The sequence below is a fragment of the Venturia canescens genome, chromosome 8 (genome assembly GCF_019457755.1).
Source record: "Venturia canescens isolate UGA chromosome 8, ASM1945775v1, whole genome shotgun sequence".
Taxonomy (NCBI): domain Eukaryota; kingdom Metazoa; phylum Arthropoda; class Insecta; order Hymenoptera; family Ichneumonidae; genus Venturia; species Venturia canescens.
The window spans coordinates 6,463,338-6,485,724 of record NC_057428.1 but is presented as its reverse complement, the minus strand read 5'-3'; the positions used below and the strand labels follow the sequence as shown (position 1 = coordinate 6,485,724).

Genomic DNA, 22,387 nt, shown 5'->3' with positions numbered 1-22,387 from the left:
ATTACAAATTTCTGGTTTTTATTTTACTTGTCCGCGTTGTTTAAACGAATTAGGCGAGAGAAGAACCCGAGCGACTCGGAATAACGGAGCGTTTTTCTGTTTGAAATTCAATAAATGAATGTCCCAATGATTTCGTGTATTTCCAATGAAGAACTTTCTGCTTTCGTTTAATTCGCTGTGTTCACGCTTTTTTTTTATTTATCCGCGCGCTTACAATTTTCAGGTTGGGTTTCGACATTTTATGCGTGAAAAATCTCGAGATCGTGTTTCCCGTCTTTTACGAACTAATGCTTTGTAATGAACGATGTCAATTGAGAATACGATGTTGAAGATGCAACGATATCCTGGTAACGTAACCCCATAAATCTAACTTTTTATTCTTCTTGGCAATCCAAGAGAGAGTTTTTCGCTCGTTACAATTCTTTTAGCGTGTTAGAAACTGCATAAACTAAAAATCTTACCCCAGCCTCTTGGATTAGTGCCTTTGTAACGGCCTGTACCTGTAATCCTCATAATCCTTTCTCACGCCAGCACCCGAAACCCCTACATTCACTCAATCCTTACTTCAACTCTTTCCCATGCAGCTTCTATATCCGTTCCCGCTTATCAGTCCCAAGTTAGCACATTCCTTACCTCAACCGACGGTCAACGGCAACCGCCGCACGCCTTACGCGTGCCCGCTACCTTGATACTCTGCGGAATGATACCAATTAACATAGGAGCAAAGGGCCCTACTTCCAACTGTCCCGACGAGAGTCCCTGCTCTCAGTAGTTCATCACCATTTCCCAAACCGTTAACTAGCACTCTCTCTCTCATCAGAAATCTCAGTCGTTTAAGGGAACCCAGTGGTCTAGAGCACGAAAATTTAATCTGTTTTCACGATTTTTTTTTACCATTAAAAATTTAAAAACGATGTTTTAACTTTTCGGGCTTATTACTATGTTTATTGAGCATACGAAAATTTTTTTTTTATTTTAAAAGCAACATTTATTATTATAAAAATGCCGCTGAAGATGACCCTCTCGAAAAATCGGACCCGGACGGCGTAGGTGATTTCAACACTTCTACTTATCTCAAACACAAAATTCAAGAAGATTCTTAATCAGAAAGAGTGCAGTTATGGTCGGAACTAGAACAAATCGAAAAAATTAAAAATTGACAAAATGGCGCGCTTTTGAAAAAAAGTTCGTAAAATCGGGTCTTTTTCACTAGTTTTTTAGTGTAAACAATGGGAAATTGTTTAAACAAAATTATGATTCTAGTTCCAACGATAGCCATACATATTGTGAACAACATATCAAAATTTCAAGTGATTCGGTTGAATAGTTTTTTTGTTTTCACCCCCGCCGTGCGAAAAAAATCGTTTCGAGATAAATGAGTTTAAAGTTTGAGATAACGAGCACGCGGACCGCTGTCTACCTGGTTAATGGGCTGTAGAAGTTATAATATTGTGAATTTCGGCATGAAAATTTCACAGTATATTCTTAAGGTTTCGAAATATCGAAAAAAATTTTTTGAAATTTCTAGACCACCGGGTCCCCTTAATAAAGAATAAAATTCATCTTCAACCCAATTCATTCTACAGTAAACCTTTTTCGGCCCATCACACTTAAAATTCGATTTTTATTTACACCTCGGTCGAAAGTACGCAGTTTTTGCACCAATTTTAGTACCGAAAGCACAACATTTCTGCACTGTCAAAACTGCACGCGCGTCATATGTCTCAGCGGGAGCGAACAATTTTGACTGCATTCCCAAAATGTTTGACATAGTTTTATTGACGTGATTTTTTTGATGTTTGACGTTTAAATCGATATTGCCTACACAGTTTTTGAGAAAGACCGTCTTTAGTCGTCTGGAAACCGTATGAATAAGGTTATGTTACCAAAACAGCGCCAAACTGCTACATGTCCGGACGAATAACATGCATTTATTCTTCCAGATGAAATCTATGTGACGACAAAAAATAATGTAATCGAATTGATGAAAAGTCCGAAACAATGGTTTATTTTCAGGTGCATAGGAAAGCAAATATTCATATAAATTATCAAATATAGTAGCGGGAAATATTCATAGAGAATAATTGTTAACCGCATATAGCGAAAAATGAAAATGCGTGGAATAAATTTAACAAAAGCAGTGATACATTACGAAAGTACACACTTTTCTTTAAAGGCATTGTCTGATCGTCCGGTTACCGTATATTTAGCATTAGCCTATTTGTCCGGATTATATATTGCTGGAGAGAACTTTTGTCGTGTGTACTTTCGTAATCCGTAGTCCGGACCAACTTGTAGCAGTTTAGCGCTGTTTTGATAACATAACCTTATTCATACGATTTCCAGACGACTAGACATAGCCTTCTTTAAACTATAATAATTGTATCGTTCGATTATTTATACTTGTTCCGTTATTTATAACCTAAAATAAAAAAATGGCATTGTCACGTCCCTCTTCTAGTTTTATCTTATCCCTTCATATTCTTCTATCTCGTCTTCGTAGTGTGTGTGTGTGTGTGTGTGTGGGTAAGAACCGCGCGACCATTGTAGCGCGGTACTATTGGTAACAGCGGTGGGATGTCGTTGCCTATGCCACGCTCTCCGTGGTGATTGGATCGCTCAAATTTTTAAAATTATTCAAAATTTTTCAAATTATCACAAATTCTAAAATTTAGAATTTGTTGAAATTTCAAATTTTTTATAAATGTTATAAATTTATTCCGTTGACTCTAAAAATTGTATTTGAGTATGAGTGTTGTATGTATGAAATCGTTCATGGCGTCATCTGATCTCCAAAACAAAAGGAGCATGACACCTCTGTCCATCGACATCGTGACGAGGAATTTTATCATCGGAATTCAAGATCTTGGCCCTCAACGAGCCGGGAATCACGCTGAATGCATCATCCGTCGCTCATGCACGCGTTGCTGCTGGATTCGTTTCGAGTTCGTGTTGCCGTTCATTCAAAGCGACGAGGAGCTCCAAGTTGTAATCTGAGTCCGAGCATAAGTCGACGACCTGGGCAGTACATCACTCCTAAACAGCTGGTCTTGGACTGCAGCAGAGCACGTTTGTCGAAAGGTAACCTCGACCTGTTAGTGCCTGATACTTCTTTCGAAAGCCATCATTTCCAACGGCTTGCTCAGTCTGCGATTCGACGTCTGTTGAATCATCGGGAATCCCGGGGTAGGGCCACACAGTCGGCGCCCCGAGATCCATGTGACGATGCTCAGCAGAACTAAAATCTCGAACCAGGAGTCGTTGACCTCAATACCATCAAAACAACGATGCTTCGTCGCATGAAATTTGGAAGACCTGCTTAAATCTACAGTTGATTTGGCCTGCGCGTCGAGCCTTCTTCTACGCGTTCCCTGGTCGGATGTTCACGAGGGGTTCATACCAGCGGATCCGGAGGAAGCCTCATCCGAAGAGTGTGTTGGAATCCGCCATGAATGATTTTGAACGAGTGCTAAAGTGTGGGTTATGTTTTTCTCCTCTTCCCTATTTCTATATTTCGGTTTTTTTCCCCATTGGGGTTTTTTTTCCCCGAGATTTAAAATATTTCTTTTCTTCTGTATTTTCCAATTCGACGAGAACGCCGAAAATCTCCGAGGGTGGGGGGGGGGGGGGGGGGTGAGTGTCACGTCCCGCTTTTAGTTATCATTAAACGCGAGACTTGACGACGATTCCTCTCAACTTTAAAATATTTCTTTTATTGAAACTGCTAGAACGTTCTTGATTCGGTGGGTACGCGATGCCTCGTGCCTTAGCAACCGCTTGGAATCCGCCGATTCGGCATCGCCTGATCGCGACCTCCAAGGCGGCACGTGCATACCCTTGGTAACGACTAAAGTCATAACTTAGAGACTGAAGTGCTGAGATGCACTGAAAACCCCGTCACCACGATCGCTTTCGAGCTCTCGTCGCCGTGGCGAGGATTTTTGTACATCAGTTCCGTTTGATTCTTAACCGACACTCGGTCGTCCCTCAGGATAACTCCGTAAGTTAGCAACTCGCGGCGGTTTAGTAAATCCTGAAAGAATGGTGAAACCGCATAGAGGACCCGTAAGCCTAACTTCCGATGACAAACACGTAGTGAGCAACACACTGCCCCTTGCCTCACGGACGTTCTTTTGTCGAGTCTTGCAGACTTTTGCGTGCACCCTTTTGTTAAGTTTATTTCTCAATTTGTTATTCTTCATAAAACCAAGTTAATTCTGTGCGTGTGTGTGAACCGCGCATCAAATGAAGGCGCGGTTATTGTATGCGGAGCGGAACGGGAGAATTGTTCCCGTTCGTGTGAAAGAGTAAGTGGGAGTAAATGTTAATTCACGGTTCCGTCTTCAAAATCGTACCTCGATTCATTCAAATTGTAAACCTTTTTGTATCTTTCCTTTTCGCATACTTTTCACATATATTTCTGTTCTCGTCGAACCTTCTATTTCCATGTCAATAAATCTGAATTCCCGGTTAATAATTATTTGAGCGACCCAATCTCCTGCTTCGGAACCCGTACGGGACCATATAGGCACCCTTTCGTTATTTCTTAAATTATTTCGATTACTTAATCACTTCCATATTGCAATATTTCGGTTATTCCCATAATTATCCAATTATATTTGCTGTTTTTTGTATTGATGCCTGCCCCCGACCAGCTGGCACTCGCTTCGTTCGTGCCGCAAATGTCGGGGCAGGCATCAAAACATCTTCTATCGATAAATGAACTTTTCGGAAGAAACGTACTTTCGACCGGCTGTAAAGAAAAATAGTATACACCACACGGGCAGACGTTTAAAAGCCTTGAACTGCACGTCAAATGCCCTCTGCTTCGCCTCGGGCATTATGACGCGCAGTGCAGGAATTTCAAACTTTCTGCCCTTGTTGTGTAATATACTATTTCTTTCGCTCTCTATGATCGATTAGATTCGAATCCGCAAGCCGACGTTCTGATTACTTTTACAATTTTTCTTATAATTTGTGTCGTACAATAGCCCACTTGGATATGGAAATCGAAATTCTTATAACTTAATTCCGTAAATTAATTTGTTCTTTTTACCTGACCAATTTGGATAGAATTTTAATAATCTTGAATTTAAAAGAAACAAAATCAATGTGTTAGTCACCTCTATCATCCACAAACCGAAAAATGAATAAATTTAGAGTTTGTTCTGGACCACGGGCCTCAAACGTCGCTGAACGGTGCCAATGCTCCTACACAAAACAGGTTAGGTTGTGGATATTCAGACCACGGGACCGATACGTCACCAAGTCTCACTAATGCTCCGCACAACGAAAATTCGGAAACTTTTAGGTTAGAAATTAGACCCTGGACTACGGGATCGATACGTCGCCGAGTCTCACCAATGTCACGTCCCACGTTCGTACACCGAAAACCGCGGTACGTGACCACGATTTCCTCTCGACTGATCCTTTACATATAAAACAATTCATAGATGATAACTTTCCATAAATTTTTAAATAAGTGGCGAGACTGACCGAACGATCAGTGAGCGTTGTTTGGTGTCGTCGCGAACGAAAGGCCCCTCGGAATTCGCTGGTTCAGCATCGCCTGACCTCGAGTTCCGAGGAATAGAAAAGAAAAGGAGTTGTGTCCTCGGGAATGACTGAAGTGCTATCGGTGCGAAAAGATCACGCCACGACGATCGCTTTCGAGCTATCGTCGCCGTAGCTGATCTTCTCGCGCCTCAGTTCCGTGTGATTCCTAACTGACACTTCGTAAGTCAGCTACTCGCGGTGGTATAGTAATTCCTAAGAAAATTAGGTGAAACCGCGTAGAGACCTCGTAAGTCTGACTTCCGACAATACACGCGATTAAACGGCACCAAACACCGTCTCATGAATGTTTTGTTAACGCGTCTCGCGTCTCACTTTTTGTTATTCTTCTGAAATCAATTATGTTCGTGTGTGTGTGAACCGCGCGTCACTTTGTAGTACGGTTATAGTGTGGAGAGTGGAGCGGGAGAATTGTTCCCGTTCGAGCGAGAAGTAAGTTGGCGTAAATGTTAATGCTACTGTTGTTTTCAACTTCAAAATTGTAACCCTATCCTTCTTTCAAATTTATAATTCACGTTCTCGTCGAATATTGACTTATGATATAATAAATCTATTTCGGTGTAGTTTCTGTTTCCCTGTTATACATTATTTGAGCAACCCAATCTCCTGCTTCGGGGCCCGTACAGGACCATAGGCTTTTCCCCATTATTCTCTAAAATTAACTCTGATTATTTAACCGTGATTACTCTCATTATTTTATTGCATTTACACCTTCAATTCATTCCAGTGATTCTTGGCTCACTTCTCTTTTAAAAATCCTGCACTTCATGCGAGTTGGTGGCAGCGAAAATAAATAATCATTAACCTTACCCACGTTCGTCCCTTCTGGACATAACACCAATATCCCAGGTACCCAAGGAATTTTTACAGACAAGAATTTTCGGTTGGGTCAGAATAGAGTGTATTGTGTAGGCTAGGCTAGTCAAGTCTCTAGGAGATCCGACAGGTAGGGAGAATTGTCTGCCGAATGAGTCGCACACCGGCTGTTATACCCCTTCTCCGACCGTGTGAGTCTATGAGTGCCGAAAACCAGTCTCCAACCCCGGTTCTGCCCATCTTGTTTCTAACGATCTTTCAGATTGGCCTAATGCCATAATTCAATGATTCTGATTGGTCGCTCACATTTTAGCAATCTCTTTATTCAATGTTGAAATGATTATTAATTAAACGCATTTTTTATTGCTCAATTATCGGATTTGTTTTATTTTATAACTTTGCTTTATTATTTGATTTCTGAAAACATGAAAAAGTCAAGTTCGCGTTCTAGAACATTGTCCTTGAGCATGCGCAGTAAGACACCCTTTTTACATCGCTTCTATTGCAAATTATTTGTTTAAAAACAAATTCGCAATCGATTTCCACTACGAATTCGATAGTTGCAACAGTGGTGGGATCAGCTCTGCATCGCATTTGCAATGATCGAGGATGCGCACAATAAATTGAATCAGATTATACGCAGCTGGGTTGGTCAGTGACAGTACAGTAACACGTAACCATGTGTATATCTGGGATTCATTTGTTTACTCTTCTTGCGCCTACTCTTCGTCTACTACGTGACGGTGCTGACATTGGTGTCCCCACCATGAGCTACAGGGATCGATAAAAGCCGCACGGTAAGAGAACTTTCAACTATCGAAGTTTCAACTATCGAGTTCACAGTTTATTTAGATTCCGCTGATGTTTATCTTTACTTTGACTCTAATTGCGCTTTGATTGGTACAAAGAAAAGGAAAAGGTATAAAGAAAGGTTAGAAAATAAATAAAATGAGAATGAATCTGTTAGATTTATTGACATGTGACGCCGTTCAGAGTGGTGCCTATGTCTTATTTGGGTATCAGTAGAACAACCCAAGATGGCCACCAAGGGTAAAGAATGATGCGCTCGGTCGTCGTATCTTACAAGTTTTTATTTTATGAGAGTTCGGGAGTTTTTAGTAAGTATTACGTTTCAATATTCGAAGTTAGAATTCAAATCCTGTGTACCATTTTTTCGATAACTTCAAAAGTCGAGGTAAATAGGCCATTATTCTTGTTTAGCGTCAACTAGATCACTCCCTCAGGGTCCGTAAGCTTAATATACTCACATTTACATCAGGTCATAAGTATCAATGCTGTAGGAACCAAAGAGCACGGATCCAGGACCTGCAGAAACCGATTATTGGGTGAAAACTACGAAAAAAAAACGAATTTTCCAACGTCAACAGGTTAAAAATACTTCTAAGATTTATATATCTATCAATTTTTCCACCGACCTATGTTATATTTTCGAAACCCGATGTTCCTCTACTGATAAAATTCCAAAATATCTGGAATCGCTTAAAAATGTCGATTGCGCATCTTTTTTTCTTCAAACGATCTATTTAAGGGGGGATACCAGTGTGAAAAAATAAAAAAATCGCTTTTTTTTTACTTAAATAGACAGCTTTGGCTTTTAAGAATATGTCTACAAATTTTCAAAATTATTGGGATCTGACAAAATTTGTGAGACATCTGATGTTGAATTTTCAAATTATAACCGGGCTGCATTGCTCATTAATATTGCCACACCCGTACGAACCCGTGTCGACCAGTGGACCGATATACGGCCCATACTTCTTGCCGATGCCCGCCGCCCGCCTATCTCGTTCGGAGGAGACTCTTCATTTCTTAACTGCCTTACGTAACGTTAATTTTACCTTATTCTGATTTCTTGAATTTCGCCTTTTATCTTACTCATCAACACGGCCGAGTTCCCCGTACTTTTAATTTTACTTGTAGTTTTTCGTTTTCCCCCCATTTATCGAATTTCACCGACCACCGGTTTGATCTGGAGACCATCGAAGCAATTTTGAGCACGAAAAATCGTACGACGTATTATCTCAACGCCAAGTAAGTCGTTTTCACTCTCTTGACTCTGCGACGAAAAACACGTGGTCGTTTTGCCATTTTCGTCATAGATCGCGTCTCAATTTCGTCGGTCACCTTTTTCATGGTCGAATTTTCTCCGAGCCCTTCTGGCTGGTGATTGATTCTCCCCTTGTTTCGAATTGTTCTTTGAAATTGTTCTTTTTGCGTTAAATGCGAATGAGTGCTGTGGTGCTAGTTTAAGCCCCTTTTTCGTGTGATCTACGCCCCCCCCCCTTTGCCCTTCGCCATCGTTTTGTCGGTGATTCGCGCATCGTACTTTGATGGATCATCATTGTAATTGTTTTCTCTTTTGCAACGTTGAACCATTTTCCCCGTTTTCTTTTTTCTTTTCTCGAGGTAGCCCTGTTCTGTACATTTTCCCCCGCATTTGATGTAATAATTAAGTCCACTGTTGTTACTATTAAAGATCCAAAGAGATCGATCTAATTTATTTTTGTTACTTTTTGTTATAAAAACTAACTGGCGCCCAAACCGAACATTTGGTAAAATAAAGCCCATTGATTATGTTATCGTTCTCTTCTATTAAATTTCTGCTTATTATTTATTTAATTTTTATCCACCTTTATTTCCACCCATTTCAGCCACCAGTGACGAAAAACCCCGTCACACAATATACTGCAAAATTTTTGTGTAAAATTTGAATTTTTTTTATATGGGCGCCATTTTATTTTAAATAAAAATTTTCAAATTTCTACCATACTGCGATAGCTATACTATTATAATTTAATAACTTTTGAATTTGTGATTTCACATGCTTGCTGTGGCACTTATACTGCCAACCGTCGGGGAGTCTTTTTTTGAGACGCCGTTTTTCGACCGGTCCTTTGCTTAATAAAATGTACTAAAAATTAAAAAAAAATCCTTCGTATAATCAATTACTTCAATACAAATAATTTAATAGAGCCATATTTAAAAAGAAAAATCACAAAAATACCTTATTTTTCAGCCTGTCACACTAATATTCGCTCTTAATGGATTTTTTTTTGCGTTTTATGCCTTTCCTGGGCATTTCCCTCTTCACTGTAGGCGCCAAGATATTCAGGATATGCATCTAGGTGCGAATGTAAGAAGTGCCATTTGAGATTCATCAAACAACTTTGTTTACTGTAGTTGATGATCATTTCTCCGACGATTTCTTCGTAATTCGGACTTTTGTTATCGCCTCAACGACTTATTTGACACTATACCATACAACTCTCTCCGAATTTTTTTCTTCAAAAAGCGATAAACATTTTTAAGCGATTCCAGATATTTTGGAACGTTATTGGTGAAGTTATTTCGGGCTTCGAAAATATAACATAGGTCGGTGGAAAAATTTATACATATATGAGTGTTACATCCAGTGCAACGCCCCAAAAATATTTAATATTGACTGAAACCAAAGTATTTATCCAAGATCTGATCCTTGCCTCCTCCAATGACAGAAAGAAAACAAAATAAAATGAAAAGTACTAGTGAAAACCATAGTATAAAACAAGGAGAAAAATTAATTAAGAAATGAAGAACTCGTAAGTCGTCTCCTACTCTTTCCAAATACAGCCAATACTTACCACGAATCTTTGAGATCCCCATACATTACACCATGAACAATAGGAGAACATAACTAATACCAATATAATCTGGAGACTGAGAGTCGCGACACGACCTGAGGCGACTCATGATATCACCTACGCACCAGATAACAAGGAACCCTTGAGAAGAGGTAACATTTGGAGAAATCGGACCATGGTCTTATTCGCGAATCCGAGAGTCAGGAATAATGGAATTTCCCCACCATAGAAAAATTAAAGGCCAGGACCGGACAGAGCAACCCTTGAAGAGGAGTAACAAGGATAAAACTCCCTGTATCAAACCTCGGAGTGCAGAGTTCATGAGTTCGTCAGCAGTCTTCTACATCAATTCAGAGTATCTGCCGGAGGCTCTGCTCCATCAGTACCCCGTTCACCTCACCCCAAAATCTTCTATTTTGAACTTTGGCGTTTTCGCGAACATCATTAGTGGACTTAGTCAGTCACCACAACCCAAAAGTAAATTTGGTTCCTACAGCGTTGATACTTATGACCTGATGTAAATATGTGAGTATATTAAGCTTACGGACCTTCCGAAAGCGAATTAGTTGATGCTAAACGAGAATAATGGCCTATTTACATCATCTTTTAGAGTTATCAGAATATTCAGCAGCTCGAAATACTGCTGCCCCGTGCTCGCATAGTGATTTTCTTCGGAACCGTGATCTTGTAAAAGCGTTCAGTAAGACGTAAAGGTTGTACCTAGAACCGTAGAACCAAATGGTAAATTTGGGCTCGCTAGGTTAATTGATAATAGGTGAATTTTAGTCCTGCCATAAACTCTATCATGTCGTGTAGTTTGATTAAGGATTATAGTGAGTACAAATGATTGTTGAAAATGAAGTTAAATGAACAATGTGTACGTGAAAATGAGTCATTATAGCCGAAGATGCGTCACGACTATATTTTGAACGTTGTAAGTTCCTTTTGTAAGTTCCTCTAGCCCGAACGTAATTCATTTCCACATAGTGGATAATTGGGTTGTTGCTGCACCCTGAAGAGTTCAATTAAAATGAATTGTCAGTCTGTGTACAAATCCCGATATATTCAATATCCTTATCAATCAAATTCCTTGAATCGCCCTGTAGAGGACGAGACCGAAACTTACCCAAAATATGAAAATAATAATAAACTGCTCGCGAAAAGCGCGAGCAGGTTGACTTCGAGCGTAATAAGTTCATGCTATCTCACGAATCTCATAGTAAATTTCATCACGTAAAAGGATTATAGAGCTATAAAATTAAATTTTTGTTACAAGCTGACTTTATGTTGCAATTATCGAATTTCGATCCTTTTTGTTATTATTCAATTAATAAATTCATTTCATTTCACAATTTAAAAAAATTGTTCAAAATTAAAAACAATAAAAACAAATTTGTGGTTCACGTCCTCAAATGCTTCTAAAACCTTCGATCTGCGCATGCGCTAAAAAGTGCATATTCAGGGTAATTTTGAATAGCATATTAACCCGTGACCAGCGTGTTCGGGACGCGATTTTGAACGAAGCTGCAAAGGGATATTTTTTTCAGAGCCATAGTTTTTAAATGGCAGGCATTAGAATTTGCGCTTTTTGAAACAATAGGAAGACCACTTTCATCGATAATGCGCGATGCCTCAGTTCGACTATATTCACACATCAAAGGCGAAAAATATTGTCTTTTATTTGAAAGGTAACATCTCGCTGTACACTTTCCACGCGCAAAGCTTTTGCCCTTCGTGTGGAGTTAGTATGGAAATTAATTGACGATACTAAAGCATCTCATGATCGGCTGATGTTTTTTTATGTAGGACTACTTGCTACTATCGGTTAAAAGTTTTACCGTTGGCCGATAACTACTGCTTCATTATCGTTCAAGACAATAACGTAGATTTGATTCAAATAAATCGTGAAAGAAAAATTGGAACGATATTAAGATTTCTTATTTCGTTCAGTATTAGAGAGGCCCTAAGACGAGGATGAAGGACGAAGACGAGAACGAAGATCAGGACGAGGATAAATACCTTTTGTCCGCGACTTGAAGCCGTGTCGTCGACACCGTGTTATCTGTCCCCCTATACGTCGTGGACGAGCTTGGGACGCCGTACCGAGTTTCGTCTCTCCCACGAGTTACCGGCCCGGGAAAAAAAATTGGTCTCGATGAGACGTATCGGCGAGATGTTTTCGCGAGACGTCTCGTTATAGTCTCGCATAGAATCATTTTCGGGACTGTAAAATTGTAATCCAAGAGTTTCACCAAGAGTCTTTCGGGTACGTTACAACATCATTTATAAAAAGTCTTGGCGAGACTTATTTCAAATTATTCTGACAATCTTGCCGAGACTGTCAAATTTTATTTTAAATCCTTGCTGAGAGTCTCACTGAGACTCTTTTCGGTACTGTACAAAATCATTTGTGAAGAGTCTTAGCGAGACTGTTTCGTAAATTATTCTGATAATTTTGTCGAGACTGTCAAATTTTATTTTAAAACATTTTTAAAAAATTTTAATTTTTATATATATATAAAATTGATATATATAAATTTATTTATTAATTAATTAAATTAAAATAATATTTATATATATAAAAATTTTAAATATTTAAAAAAAAATGCTGAGAGTCTCGCCGAAAAAAATTGGTTCGATATAAAATTTCTTATATCATTTAGTATAAGATGTCTTATAAGATTATCGTATACCGGAAATATTAAAAAATCTTATATCGTTCCCAATAAATATCCACATAAAATTTATTATACTGTATTATTGACACATGGGAAAAATCTTTACGATATTGTGAACGTAAGTATGATATAAATTTGAAATTTAATTCCTTCGTCATTTCTAAATTGATTTTTTCAATCACTACACGATTATTTATAATTAAAGAATGATCGGGAGTCTATTCTTAAAGAATGCATCTTATGAAGGATGCATCTAATAGAAAAAGTTCTATTCAGCGTTTAAAAAAGAAACGTTGGTGGAAAAGCACATGTTAAATCATGTGCTCAATGGTAAATATGAAAGTGTTTATAAAAATCGTTCTATTAACTTATTCTCGTAAATTGTTGGGAAAAATCGGCTACTCAAAATTTCTATTCGGTATATAATTTTGACGTGGAAAATCATATTAGGTTTAAACGAATCGCATAATTTTTTATCAATTCGAAATTTTTTTCCACTTTCGATCGAGCCCGAAAAAATCTTCGAGAACTCTCAGTACAATTATTCAAAATGAAAAAAAAATGTTTTCATCAAAAATGCAGCGAAAGTCACGCAGCGTTCAAACTTTACAAATAGCTGCTTGGACCGAACTCTTACATTTTCTGAGCGCATCAAGGAAAACAGAAAATTCAGGGCGAAAATTTGGCCGGCTATGGAGTCAAAAGAAAATTGAAAACTCGCTATTGGACCAGAAAAAACAGATAGCTTCACAACTTTTGAAAAAAACTTTTATGATTTTTTGTCTTGATACTTTTGGTTTGTGGAGCGTTATTCGGTGCATACTCCTTCACATGTAGGCTTTGAATTATGTCCAGATATGAAAAATTCTTTCAAAATGCTAAATTCTCTGAGGTGCGAAATTCCATTATCGACGATTTATATATATATGACATAGAAAATATCCTGAATACACAAAACTCGATCACAGTCGGAGACTGGAACGCTCAACATCAAATATTTGGACACAGAACAAACGATCAACGCGGAACCATCATATACCAGCACATAAACAACGGTCTTATTGATATTGCAATGGATCCGCGAGGATCAAGGCCAAACTCTGTCTACAATAACATATTAGACTTCGCTGTGACCAACATCGCCAATAACATCACGTCGTGCGAAAATATCGAGGACATTGGAAGTGACCACATGCCCATCATTGTACAAATAAAAATAACACCCGAGCTCACAAAAAAAGGTAGAACGAGACTCAAATCGAAAGAGGAATGGCTCGAATATGAAAATCGTACAACGCTCGCGCAGCCGCCCCCAATAAAATCAACGAACGAGATCGAAAGCGCCATCGAATCTCTTACATCTCACTTGCAGTCGGTCGTGCATGGCATGACTCGTGAGATAAAGAAATCTAGTGAAATACTTCCAGATGAAATCCAACAGACAATCCGCGAAAGAAATCGCGTGCGGTATGCTATGCGACGCAACGGACGCGTCCGAGATCCCGCGTGGGTCGCGCGCTTACAAGAACTCAAATCGCGAGTGATTAAGCATATAAGGGAATATAAACAAGAGCAATGGCTACGCGTTATCGAGAACGAAACAGACAACCGTAAGGTAATGTGGAAAATACAAAAATCCCTTAAAAGACCAGAAAACAGGGTGCCCTTTTTTGAGGGTGCAACCACGCAAAAAGAAGTAGCTGCGATGCTAATCGACGCCGCAATCCAGCGCGAAAGCGCAGTTAAGGACGAACACAAATTAACAACCGTCAACACACCATCTAAGCCGCTACTCCCAACCAACAATCTAGAAATGAAAAAAGCACTGAATAAACTCAAAAATAACAAATCCCCCGGACCAGACGGACTCGGCGCGAAACACTTAAAATGCATGCATGACAGCTGTTTCGCACGAGTGCAAGAAATCTTTAATTTCTGTCTAACGCATAATTACTTCCCAAACATATGGAAACTTGGAACCTGTATCTTCTTACATAAACCAGGGAAACCTGTAAACGAACCGTCATCGTATAGGCCGATAACACTGTTGAACACAATGGGCAAATGGTTCGAACACATAATCAAAAATAGAATGGACTCATGCTTCCAAATATTACCAGACTCTCAACACGGTTTTCGGCCAGCCCTGGGGACAGACAGCCAACTGACCAGAACGATACATCACATACAAAAAGCAATAAACGAAGAAACCACTTGTTATGCTGTCTCGCTGGATCTTTCCAAAGCTTTCGACAGCATAAACCACGCAGCATTGGTATATAAATTAACAAAAAAAAACATAGATCTGGGTTTAATCAAAATACTCGAGTCATATCTACTAGATCGAAAGTTGCAGGGCAAATTTTTAAACGAGATATGTGAGGCCATTCACCAACCACATGGAGTCCCACAAGGCTCAGTGCTTGGACCGATAATATTCAACCTATACATCTCAGACGTCCCGCACTCGGCCAGTCTCAGTTCCCAGTACGCAGACGACATGATGATACTGAACAACGGACATACCCCCCGCCGAGCACAATACCTGGCGGAGAAAAACACGCAAGAATTATTTGACTACTACCAAAAATGGGGACTAAAATGCAACGCTTCAAAAACGCAAGCGATGATCTTTGGACGACAACACCGATACGAAGGGCAACGCGGAATCAGCATTGTAAACCCACAAACCAGAAACATCGAAATAATAAACCCAGCAAGAAAACTCCATTACCTTGGAGTCACTATCACGAGAACCCTCAAAATAACACCGCAACTCGAGAAAAGACTCGGAATCACAAAATTTGTGGTCAACTGCCTCCAAGGAATTATAGGACGCTACAGCAATGTAGACGCATACACAAAATGGAGAGTAATCAGGGCATGTGTTCTTCCATCACTAGATTACGGAACCGCTGGCCTACTGCCGCTATACAATAAAACATCTCTGAAAAAAATGGAGACACTGTACAAAAAAACGCTTAAAGAAGCCGCCGGTCTGCCGATTACCTTCCCAACTGCCGATTTGTGGACGATGACCGGGGAAAAATCCTTCGTCGAGCGCCTATGCGAGATACACCGGAACAACCTGGACAAACTCCGAAACCACGCATGTCCGTATCTACGGGGACTTACGCCAGAGGACCGTAGACCATACGACAACTCATCGGCGAAAGCCAACATTCTTTGCCCAATCCAACCCCCCCTCCTGTAACCCCCCTCCTAAATCACCTACTCCCTTCATTAATTTTAAGAAAAGTATGTAAAAAAAACAAACAAAAAATTTAGCCCAAAGGCAAAAACAAAGCAGCACAACTTTAAGTCATAACAACAACTCTCTATCCCATAAAAGTATAGAAACCTCTGAGGAAATAGTCGTAGAATGTAAATGTAAACAGTATGAACTAGAACAATAAATTTACTTGAAAACGACGATTTATATTAATCCTCACTTAATAAACAATTTCGTGAAAATCAAGACAAACCCAATGCAAAATGTTATTCTTCTATCTAGTGTTTAATATACTTTGACCGAAAATGAAACTATAATAGTTGAATTCATCTCCGTGTATCATTAACAATGGCTCAACGTCCTCGGAAACCTGTTACTCAACTTGAGAATGGGAATCGCTTTACCAAGTGCGGAAAATATTCATTTATCTAATAATCGAGCGAATTCAATGCAAAATTTGATTCCTATGTTTTGTTGATTTGAGTCACAAGAATCATCCATGAAATCTTCGCGACTCTCGCTGCTTGCAAGCGCAACACATTTCCTCTTCAATTTTCTCAAGTAATTCAACGAAAGTTCTTCCAACCTCTCCGCTCGACGAGACATCGTCGGTAAAAGTATTCAATCGCTAGTCAATGAAACCGATCGAATGACATAAATTGTTCTTTTTTTATTACTATTTATTTTATTACCCCATAAATTAGCAACATTAAAAAGTCATGACGATTTATTCAATATTTAAAGTTCGAAATAATATTGACCGATTTTTACAGTCGAATGTTTATAGTGCAATCGAGCGGGAAGCTGATTCTTTACAAATGATTTTGTAAAGTATCGGAAAGAGTCTCGGCGAGACTCTCAGTAAGGATTTAAAAAATTTTTTAAATTCGCAAATTATTCTGACAATCTTGGAAAGACTGTCAGAATACTTTGCGAATAGTCTCACTAAGACACTTTACAAATGATTTTGTAAAGTACCGGAAAGAGTCTCGGTGTGACTCTCAGCAAGGATTTAAACAAAAAATTTGACAGTCTCGGCATGATTGTCAGAATAATTTGCGAAAAATCTCGCCAAGACTTTTTAGAAATGATTTTGTAACCTACCCGAAAGAGTCTCGGCGAGACTCTTGGGGGAAAGATAACACGGTGTCAAATCACGGGCAAAAGCTATTCGTTCTCGTCTTCGTCCTTCGTCCTCGTCTTGGGTCCCTTTCATACTGAACGATATAAGAAATCTTATATCGTTCTAATTTTTCTTTCACGATTTATTTGAGTCAGCCCTACACTACCGTCTTGAACGATAACAAAACAGTAGTTATCGACCAACAGTAAACCTTTTAACCGATAGTAGCAAGCAGTCCGACGTAAAAAAAAAATCAGCCGATCATCAGATATATCAGTATCGTCAATTAATTTCCACGCTACTTCTACACGAGACGTTGCCTTTCAAACAAAAAACAATACTCTTCGCCTTCGATGTGTGAGTATAGTCTGACTGAGCATTATCGATGAAAGCGGTCTTCCTATTGCTTTGAAAAGCGCTAATTCTAATGCTTGCCATTTAAAAACTATGGCTCTAAAAAAAAACCCCTCTAAAGTTTCGTTCAAAATCGCGTCCCGAACACGCTGGTCACGGATTTATATGCTATTCAAAATAACCCTGTTTGTATTTCCTTTCACTGATTTTTTCGAATAAAATCAGGTTCAGGATAAATTTTTCTGATTTTGCGTGTTTTCCCGATTAATTCGACTCTAATTACGTTCAAAATGAATATCGGAATGATTCGTAAATAGTGAAATTAAAAATAATATTAGTAATTTTTGGCATGTGGCAGCGTTTAAGGCGGTGCTCATTGTTTGTTCAAGTTTTTGTACAACAGGCCAAGATGGCCGCTTCATATAAACAAGAACTTTATTCTGCTGGATCATTAGAGCGAGTGTCGCCACCAATCACAACTCATTACTTTTGTCGCCAGAACATGAACTTTCGTAGAAATTAATTATAGCTGGCATCAAGAGGCCTTTGATGGTGTTCTATATAGACATGGTAAATCCATGAATGTGCTAATAACTTTTGCACAATATTGACCCCGTGCAAAAGGTTTTTTCAGTAATTACGTAACCCATCATAGTAGTTTTGGAAGCAATCGAAAGAGAATTTTTGATTAGCGGAAAGTTCAAATTTCAAGTTGCGAAATAGCTCGTGAGCTTCGTAATTGAACAAAATGACATGCCAATTTTACTCCCACCATTGCGAATCGTCTTGTTCGAAGAAAGTATAGTCGCGGCATGCCTCGGGTCAGCAGGCAGCAAGGCTGTCAATGTTATACTTGTCCCGAGACTACCGAGCCTCTTGATAAGGTACAGCATCTTTTATCGAAACATCGCAATTTACCAATTTCCCAGAGGTTAAGCTTGAACTTTGAATTGACTTCATATTATGCGAGTAAATGAGTGTTATATTTACCTTGGGACCACCAGCTTCCCTCGTCGATATCCCCATTTTTTCGTGATGTCGCAACTGTACTGGAAATATTATTTGATAAGAATGGCTGCGAATGTTCCGTACGAGTTCTTCGTTCTGCCGGTAAACTCTCAAAAGTTTCTCGACCTCACCTGAAAAAAAAGGAGCATGATCGTTTATCTCATCCCATTTTCACAATAGGACACCTTCATGTAGGAAGAGTCGAAAAATATTAGAACTTCCGAAAAATTCAGGCCAATGCCCATGGGTCCCAAACATCAATGGATACTTCCCATTGTTTTGCATATTTCAATGTGAAAATTTATCATGTTTTAGAGAATATTTACAATTGCATATTTTCTGAAGATCCGTCGTACATTAATCAAGAGATTTGGTTGTCTCTGGTATATTGACAGCTCCATAGCCTACTTCATGCTCTCTTTCGCGATTAACCAATTCCCTGTAGTTGGGATGAACTTTCTTTAATGTTCTAGCAGATTGTGTAGCCTAGCAGAAATGTAACGAACTGTAAATGAATCAGTTGCTTCGAAATTTCGATCGCGGAATTCGTCCACACTGTTCAACCGATTTCGATAAAAATTGAACTGCGTATACAGTGGAATAGTACAAATCCACTGAAAGAGCGATTTTTCGAAATTCCAAAAAAAAATTTTTTTTTGTTACCATCGAAGTAATTTTACAATCACTCTAAAAATAACACAGTCACACAAAAAAAAATAAGTTGATTGTGCGGCGGATGCGGCTATGCTTTTCCTACGTATTTTGAGCTGCTGAATCAATATTCGAGTTTAGAATTCAGATCCTGTGTACCATTTTTTCGATAACTCCAAAAGATGATGTAAATAGGCCATTATTCTCGTTTAGCGTTAACTAGATCGCTTTGGGAGGGTCCGTAGGCTTAATATACTCACATATTCACATCAGGCCATAAGTACCAATGCTGTAGGAACCAAAGAGCACGGATCCAGGACCTGCAGAAACTGATTATTGAGCTAAATCTACGGAAAAAACGCATTTTCCAACGCCAACGGGTTAAAAATACCTCTAAGACTCATATATCTATAAATTTTTCCACCGTCCTATAATATACTTTCAAAGTCCGATATTACTCCACCAATAACATTCTGAAGTATCTGGAAGTGCTTAAAAATGTCTATGACTTTTTGCTATAACGCACCTTTTTTTCTTCAAACGACCTATGTAATGGATTTCTTTTGCGTTTTCTGCCTTTCTTTGGCGTTTCTCTCTTTAACATCCATCAGAAATCTGCCATCATAAATATCCCAATTTCTCTGATATCGACGTTCCATTCCTTTGACATCTTAATGGAAACGCTCTCTCTGCTCTTCGCTGTAGGCGCCAAGGTTTTCAGGATATGCATCCACGTGGGAATGTAAGAAGTGCAATTTGAGATTCATCAAACAACCTTGTTTAGCGTAGTTGATGACCATTTCTCTGACGATTTCTTCGTAATTCGGGTTTTTGTTATTGCCTAAGACGTTCGCAACGACTTCCTTGAAAGTACACCATGTGGTTTTCTCTGAGTTGTTCATTGTCGTGACAAACATTTCGTCTCTCAACATCTTTCTTATTTGTGGCCCATCGAAAATCCCCTCTTTCAACTTGGCATCCGAAATATTCGGGAACTGATGTTCTAAATAAATGAAACAATCTCCCTCTTTGTTCAAAGATTTCACGAACTGTTTCATCAACCCAAGCTTAATATGCAAAGGGGGTAGCAAGATTTTAGTGGGTTCTACTAAAGGTTTTCGGATGATGTTGAATGCTCCAGGACTCAGATTTGTTCTATTGGGCCACACTTTGTCCGTGTATCCAATATACAGGGTGTCCCATTTTAATCTTACACCTGACTTTTCTCGGAAAATATTGCTCGGATCAAATATTGTGTGGAACAAAACTTTTAGGGGTTGAAGGGGGACGTTTGATAAAAATTGGTTTGTGGATCCAAAATTCAAAATGGCGGCGTTAGAATGGCCGACATGTTTTTTTCGAATAGAAACATAACTTTTCTTCATCACCAAAAAATTTTTCAGCGCAAAACCAACATCTTTTGTTGGAAAAATTTTTTGATTAAGTTTATATTTTTTAAGTGAGAACATCATTTTCAACTATTTTAGAAGTATCCAGGATGCACCGCGGGGAGATCTTTAACGTACCAAGTGCAAGTCCGTTTGCGTGTGCGTCTGCATATGCGTGCGTACGTGGAGGTGCATGTGTGTGTGTTTTTTATTTTCATTTTATTTTTCAACTTTTTTAAAAAGAGGGGCATGCAATGCCTTTATGCCCATAGGTACGAGCTCACAAGGATTAGGTCTCTACGGTTCGTCACTACCGCAGTATTTTCGGACTCCAAACCCTCCTCGTGAGTGTACTCTGATCCCTCCCTAGAGATGTTCAAAGATCCCTCCATTCATGTTTAAACATGCCTGAACTCTTCTCTTAAAACCACCAACTGTGCGTAGGAGAACATCTCTCGGGATCGCACGGTAGGCAGCTCTTATCCGCTCCTTCATGTTCTCTCGTGTTGTTGGAGCTTGACGGTAGACAACGTCTTTTAAGTACCCCCACAAAAAGAAATCAGGAGACGTAAGATCTGGTGACCTTGGAGGCCAATTTACAGGACCGTCTCGACCAATCCACCGTTGACCAAATGTTGTATCCAGATGATTTCGAACAACATGAGCCCAGTGAGCGGGTGCACCGTCTTGCTGAAACCACATCTGTTGACGTGTTTCCAAATCCAGATCTTCTAGCAAAAGAGGCAGTTCATTTTGTAGAAAATCAAGGTAACGGACAGAGTTCACATTTCCCTCGAAAAAATGGGGACCTATTAATTGCCCGTTCACAATACCACACCATACGTTCAAACTCCATCGATGCTGGTGATCGATCTGTCTCAACCAATGTGGATTCTGATCAGACCAATACCGAAAGTTCCATCGGTTCACTTGACCACGGTTGTTGAAAGTAGATTCATCACTGAACATAACGTATCGAAAAAAGTCCCTGGGTCGCTCGATTTGTCTCAACGCCCACCGACAAAACGCCACCCTTTGCAACGGATCTGGATTAGGAGTGTCTTGGTGGAATTGTAGTCGGTACGGGTGAAGTTTCGCACCTCTCAATACACGGTGCACTGTCGATTTGGGAAACCCCAGTTGTTCCGAGATCACTTTGGCACTCAAATGAGGATCAATTGCTATCATGGCTAAAATAGCCATGTTTCGGGCTTCATGCAATCCACCAAAATTATTGACGCTTGGGAAATGTCGACGGTGGCGGATCATCCGACCTGCCCTCGCTCGCTGCTCAAGGGTTCGGATTATCTGCCGTGATGGGCGACGACGATCAGGATATTCACGTCGATACAAATTTTCAGCTCGGAAGTAATTGCCCCGACACCTCCCTAAAATAAGGAGCATATTAACGATTTCGTTGGGACTGAAATCAGCCATTGTTGCTAATTTTCAGAATTTTCCTCTAATTTAAGAACTTTTAAAAATTTCGAGAATCAAGAATTTTTCTCTGATTTCAGAACCTTTACAAATTTTCGATTTCGTCTCTTGCTAATGGCTGCGGAGTCAGAAGATAAACGTTTCAATTAATTTTTCATCCGTGGGCGATCACAATGACTTCTAAAATAAAAAATTCTTCTCTGATTTACAACTCAAAAGTAGGCGTAAGTTTTGCTTACGTGAACTTATCTTTAAGCGTAAGCCTCGCGTACGATTAAAGGTAAGTACACTTTATAAGAGATTATAGAAAACATCATTGGTAGTACTGACGTAGTCTGACTTTGTGTAGTTCTCTTACTTTAGAGTTTTAAAACAGAGAAGAATTTTTTATTTTAGAAGTCATTGTGATCGCCCACGGATGAAAAATTGATTGAAACGTTTATCTTCTGACTCCGCAGCCATTAGCAAGAGACGAAATCGAAAAT

At 39.3% G+C, this 22,387-nt stretch overlaps 1 protein-coding gene across 20 annotated transcripts in view; it reads right to left on the bottom strand.

The window, feature by feature from the left end:
- Nucleotides 1-22,387, bottom strand: part of mmd (mind-meld) — a 619,790-nt gene that overhangs the window by 435,281 nt on the left and 162,122 nt on the right. For all 20 annotated transcript variants that reach the window (XM_043427306.1, XM_043427287.1, XM_043427309.1 and 17 more), the window contains exon 4: nt 18,409-18,557. In XM_043427306.1, the coding sequence (XP_043283241.1) occupies nt 18,409-18,557 (149 nt within the window). The remainder of the gene's footprint in view (nt 1-18,408; nt 18,558-22,387) is intronic.